The sequence below is a fragment of the Sinohyriopsis cumingii genome, chromosome 11, assembly GCF_028554795.1.
Source record: "Sinohyriopsis cumingii isolate HCF-2022 chromosome 11, ASM2855479v2, whole genome shotgun sequence".
In the NCBI taxonomy this organism is placed as follows: domain Eukaryota; kingdom Metazoa; phylum Mollusca; class Bivalvia; order Unionida; family Unionidae; genus Sinohyriopsis; species Sinohyriopsis cumingii.
The window spans coordinates 41,549,660-41,556,066 of record NC_142971.1 but is presented as its reverse complement, the minus strand read 5'-3'; the positions used below and the strand labels follow the sequence as shown (position 1 = coordinate 41,556,066).

Genomic DNA, 6,407 nt, shown 5'->3' with positions numbered 1-6,407 from the left:
GTTTCACGCACACAAGGCGGGATATTTTCAATTTATGAACAACGGGCCGTCCTCGATGCAACGGTGAAGGGCGGCATAGTGTTTAAGACATTAGACTCGTGACGAGAAGGTTCCTTGTTCAATCCGCACCATGGGAGCATCGAGCATTGACCACAGAGGTGTACTCTCTTTACTTGCACGTGAATGATATAAACTTCTGATACGTCCATCTAAGAACGAAACCGTCATGGTATCAAAGCTAGGCCATCGCCATTTCGCGCCCACGTTACAGTTTTCGGTTAGAGCGAACTTCGGATAATTCGGACTGATCTCACAGCTAAACAGAGTTTGTTTATGCCCTCAGCAATTAAGTGTAGTAGAAAAAAATATAAAATTTTGTGGGTACTTAAAGCCTGCTTGGTTACAAAATCAGATTAACATATTGATGTCTAGAACGTTAGGGAAAGGAATAAAACACTTTCTGTAAGGAAATCATTGTACTACAGTGAGCTCTCTAATAAAAAAGAAGAGGTTACTATTCAAAATATATAAAATGTTTTTGTGGAATATAGGCCAAACATTAACACGAACATGTGATACATTTTTACTTGTGTGTGCGACGTTTAATTAGCAGCAAAGCATCGAATATTTCTCGTCGATTTAAATATGTTTTAATAATGTTTCTTCTGTTTTTATTGTTGTTATTGTGTCGATTCCTAAATTTATCTCTACGATGAATTGTCAGCACAAGTCCATCCAAGCATTTTAAATTCGATTTTTTTTAGACAGAAATATGTTTTCTTATTCTGCATTAGAGTAAAAACAAGAAAAAGTATCAAATCCGAACTTTTCACCTTTGCACTCAAAAAGTAACGACCGTTGCGATTGTATGGATTGTACACAAAGCAATGCTATTTTTGCATGCCAGTGTTAGAATCGTTATACTATTCTGGAACATAATCAATATATGTAATTATATTTACCAGCAATTGAATGTAAGATTGCATTCTATGCTCTCATTTACATAAACATTAAATTTGTTCAAAGCGAAAATAAAGTTAGGAAAACCTTAATTCTGAGAGTCATGGATTTCACACCAGTGTAAGACTCTATCCTAGTCCATACTCGGGTTTTAGATAAAGTTTACTAACATTTTGTGTTCAAGATGTGGAAAGTATGATTGAATAAAAAGGGGAGGAATGCGAACGATTTTAAAGAAATCAGTAAATGTTGACCAAAATAGTATGAATGTCTGATTGCTTGGTACGTCAACGAAGAAGCTTTGATGTACTTGCACGTTTGAAGAAAATAAAAATAACATTTTGCATGCAATATAATCCGGTCCTGATTAGAAAAATGTTTGCATTATTTTCCAAGAAAAGAGATTCATCCCTGGCCTTAAGAAACATATAGTTGTTGCTTTGATTTTGTTTTGTTCACACAAATTTGAAGCAGGACTTGAGGCCGGAGTGTATCAATCCATTCTTTTTCTTTTTGCTATTAAGCAATATTTCTTTTTGCAAAACCTTCTGCTGACAAACAGGAAAATTAGAAGATCACTATGTTAGGTACAAATGTTTTTTTATGTTGTTTAATATGTCCACTTTCTGCAGTGCTAGAAACATAAAGATTCAACTATCAATCGTAGCTTTTCGCAGAGCCATTTTAGATCTATGGTTGTATTTTGACAAATTATTTAATGAAACACACTCGCATGACAACCTAGTTTTGTCTGGTTTATATTTGTTATTCTTTATAATTAATTATATATACCTTGATTTATTTCATAGGAATCCGGAATGACTGTGTAGATAGATGAGAATTAAATTTTTGGGTCGTCATGTTAGTGTGTCTGCTACGCACGAGTGCATATAATACCGATTGAGTGGCATAGTATTTTGGTGATGTGTGCTTAGTCGTGAAGGAATATGGGCTAGTGTGTAGGCAAGGCAATGGGTGCCGTTTACCCGCGGCCTTGGGTTTGAATCTCAGTAGAGCAAGAATTAAAAATTATCTAGCTTAAATGATAGTATTATTTTTATTATATATATATATATATATATATATATATATATATATATATATATATATATATATATATATATATATATATATATATATATATATATATATATATAATCGTAGGATACTATCGAAGTGTCTAAGCAATTTCTTTAGAAAAGAGGAGATAAATTAGAGGTATTTGAAGTAAATATTCAATAAATGTAAAAGCTATATAAAAAATGGTTTAACTAGGTTTAGGCTACTACTGTCCTTCCGATTTGTAGAGATTAAATCTTATATGTAGATTATAACTGAAAATCTGGACTATTGGAGAAATGTATTTGGTTAAATGGTTGGGTAGATGGATGGAACGGATATACTAATTATATTTACGGCTATTTGATTGTGAATGCAAATGAAATTAAACCTTTTCTGAATTTGTTATTACGCCGCCGACAATGACCAGACATTCCACATTTTAGAGGGAAAAAGTAAATAGACATCGTTCTGAGACTTACCAAAGGTGACCAACAGCACCTTTAATTTTGTGATGATTGAACGAAAACTAAATACATGTAGTATAGGATATTACATACATGAAAAGTCGGCTCTAATATTAGCTCGAATACATCAAAAAGATAGAAGAATCCTTTTACTCAGTCCAAATTGCAAATATATGAACATAAATGAAACAAGCATGTCGATTAATCCCAAGAAAGGAGTAACTGGAACATTTATTGCAGAATATAATTCAAGCATTTGTCTTACAGAATATATTGTCTAATTATATCGGACATGCAGTAGACCAGTAAATGTGGACCAGTTGCTACCCAGCACAGACTCTGTTCTACCGGGTGTCTCTTTGACATATGCCGTTTCACCTTTGTCCATTACAGTAACGATAGTTACTGAGCCCGAGTCACTGCCACTAACTCCTGAATATGCCATTCCTACCTCAACTCTGTCTTTCATAATAAATAAATGAACATCCGTCTTTCCTTGCAAAACAGTTACAGAGAACATATACAGGCCACGGAATGGAGCACGGAATCTTCCAGTCGAGGAATCATAGCAGTTTCCCTCATTTACCTTGACGTTGTCAAAAATCACCGTCTGTTCTGAAACGTACGTAGTTAGTTTAGAAAGCGTAGCAGTAAAGGCAATGCCAGGTGTAATCAAGGTTACATTTCCAGATGGAGCTGAAACAGGAAATATAAGCACACGTCAACTATGCTTCATTGTGCTTAAAATTCTTCTGCAATCGATTGTTTTGGGGAACACGGAGAAGAACTAAACAATTACCTACTGTAGACTTTAGTGTGTAGATATGTCAGTCCGAATTATTAACACCTTCATCTGTAATGCGTTTCTGACCTATCAAACCTTATTTGTACACGTGTACTCTAAAACTAATGAGCCCTGGAGTATGCATCTTGGCATCCTCTACAATCAAAGATTTTGACGGTAATATTTTTCGCCGGATAATTTTGAGTGAAAGTGGTCATGCAAGGTCATCACATTATGCAAGATATCTTCAGCAGAGTGAAAATAGCGATGATAAGATTATAGTAAATAAAGAGACAGACACGCAGGAAGAAAAATATAAAAGTCAGAAAAGAAAAATTACCCATGTTGTCTTTTGAGATTTGAGAAAATCCTCTTCTTAGTTCTTCAACTTGTAGCATTAGAACCTCTACGTCATTCTCCAGAAGAAGTCTCTTGGCCTTTTCTTCTTCTAGTCGAATACGAACAGCTTCCAGGTCGGCTTGACCGGTCTTTTCCAGAATGGCCATACTGTGAGAGGCAAATGTAGCCAGTACAAGCAGACAGCGTATCGCAAGCATTGCAAATTTTGTACAGTTTCTTATGGTAACATTAGAAGCATTGTGTAAGGGAAGGCAACTGTTCCCCTATTCATACTTAAGGCAGACTAATTTATGCGAATTTAAACACGTGCGTATGCATATTTTTCCATTCATCCGATTTCCGATTCGTCTGGTTTCATCCTTCTGATGTGTTACAAGTACATTGTTTTAGGGAGATAAAGGTAGCTTATCAGTTGGATTATATTTCTTTTGAATCAGGTCTCCGCCTATTTAGCTGTCTCGGCATGCGTGCATACTCTCTGTTTGATAATAAGATATTAGAACCGATATCAAAAGAATAGCTCAGATTGAATTCACTATGATTTAATGTATCCCTCTTACTTTGGAGAATTTGTCATACGATAAGGTCTCCGAATAAAGAATATGACCTGGTGGAAAGATTCACACACATTTAGAAAGGAGTCTTTCTTTTGGGGGGATACTTTCCTACAATAACAATTTCCCGTCGGTCGGATTTCAAATGCAAGGATCTGTTGAAAGCATCTTGAGAAACCATTCAACGAATTTTATTTTGGGGTTCACATTTGGAATAAGTTATTCGAATAATTATGTGTTGTATTTAATAAGAATAAATATATCCTTTGGAAAAAAATAGCAAGGGCTGTGGGATGTGTGTATTCACAATACCGACACATAGTGTCTGGCACAGTATCCAACTATTCAACTATACAAGCTGAATTTTGTAGACCATTACATCTACTGAAATTAAACTTAACCTCTGTGTGTATCTTGGGATGGGATGTATGCACTCCAACAGTGTTTCACATTCACATACCATTCAGTACCAAATATGGTGACACTTACTAGTTCTTGGCTCAAATTCCATTTGCTCTTCAACTATTGCACTACAAGTACACCAAGAATGTATCTAAGTATTAAAACACTGTATGCAGGTCAAGGATTTTTAAACACTACCTACCGATGGTGCCTGTGCTCAAATTATAACATCTTTAAAATTCGAATTACACTTAGAATACATCTAGGAATGAACATTTTCACACATTTAAATTAAGCATTACTGTAAGCTCTTTTCCACATTGTTGAACACTAAATAAAACGTTGTATTTGCCCAATTAAAACAAACTTTCAATATATTGCCATTAAACGTGCATGTCAAATGCATATGCTAAATTAGTTGTCACATGCCCAAACTTGTTGCGACCTATATTCTACGCTCAATTGGGCTGTCTCAAAGATACTGAATGATATCACAGGACTGATGGTATCTATTTAAAAACGTCAGAAAGAAACATAATCCAACCATATCTAATCAGTACAACTAAGGATTCAAAGCATATGTTGACAAAATTCCTTTAAATTTTTATATATTCAGTATTTTGATTTTTAGAGGTGGAGACATCTTAGATAAATTTGACACAAACCACCTGTTAAAAAGACTCAATGGATTTCCAGGCCAAGCCAAAACTGACAGTGCTTAATGTCCTAATTTTCTGTGAAACTTCTGATGTCAGGATCAACCCTCTCTGTAAATTTCTGGCATGCTTTTAATTGTTAAAGAAATAAAAATCATACAATATTTGCTAACTTTATACGTTTTCAATACAGTTTAGGTATCTTTTCAACTGTTTCAGAAACCTAAGAGAACTGGATGGTAAGGAGATGTAAGAAAGATTATCTTTTTTAAATTCTGAAGAATGTCTAGTACTATAAAAATGGTCATTTTCAGCATCAATATGTGTTATCTGAGATTATCGTAATCTTCACCAAATTTCGTGGCTGACCACTACGTATCAAATAATTGCTCTTTTCGCTTTGTACACTAGACATGGCTCGTCCAATTTATCTTTTATAGTTCCTAACCTTTTGTCGATTTGCTCAGGTACCAACTCATAACCAGATCATAATCAGCACTTTCCTGTACTGACAGGGAAGTGTAGATGTCACGAGCTTTCCCAGTAAGTGCACGTTATAATAACAGAGTCCAATGCTCCCATAGTGTTTTCAAATTTTCAACAACTTTTTCAACATGAGGAAAATATTTATATACTTCTTCTTCCTTAAAAGAGGGTACAAATGTTATAATTTAGTAACATCACAACCTGAATTTGTGTGTAATGTGGGGGAGTGTTTTCCACTTCTCGTCTCTAATTCTCTTAAATACTCTGTGTGAGGTAGAAGATATCAAGACATCAGATTTGCTAATTGCTCGAATGTACGAATATTTGGCAGTTATGATTACTTTTATCAACAGCTTACAGAAAGTAAGGACTTTAATCAGCAAGAGTAAAAGCCTACGCCTAAGATCAAAGTCATGTCGCTTTACATTGCAAGTGCATCTGCATTATTTAAAAGTCTCGTCAAACCTTTTGCTACCCAACATCCTTATATTTAGATGTAAAGATTAAATGTTACATTTGTCATAGATGAAGAATGTCGTCTGATCACACATTAGTGTTCAGCGTATGATAATTTTACTGACGAGGTTTACAAAAAGGATCATCGAATTAATCATCGTTATCGTGCGCATTACCAAAATCACTGTTAGCAAAAGTTTGATGGACTCTTATGCATGAGTAC

General features: G+C 34.7%; 1 protein-coding gene across 1 annotated transcript; it reads right to left on the bottom strand.

Moving 5' to 3' along the window:
- Nucleotides 1-2,620: 2,620 nt before the first annotated feature.
- LOC149787998 (cerebellin-1-like) lies at nt 2,621-3,851 on the bottom strand. The gene is made up of 2 exons (XM_089975698.1): nt 3,611-3,851; nt 2,621-3,182 (listed from the first exon to the last, which is right to left on the bottom strand). The coding sequence occupies exons 1-2, from the start codon at nt 3,825-3,827 to the stop codon at nt 2,764-2,766; spliced, it is 636 nt and encodes a 211-aa protein (XP_089831824.1). The 5' UTR covers nt 3,828-3,851; the 3' UTR covers nt 2,621-2,763.
- Between the last annotated feature and the right edge of the window lie 2,556 nt (nt 3,852-6,407).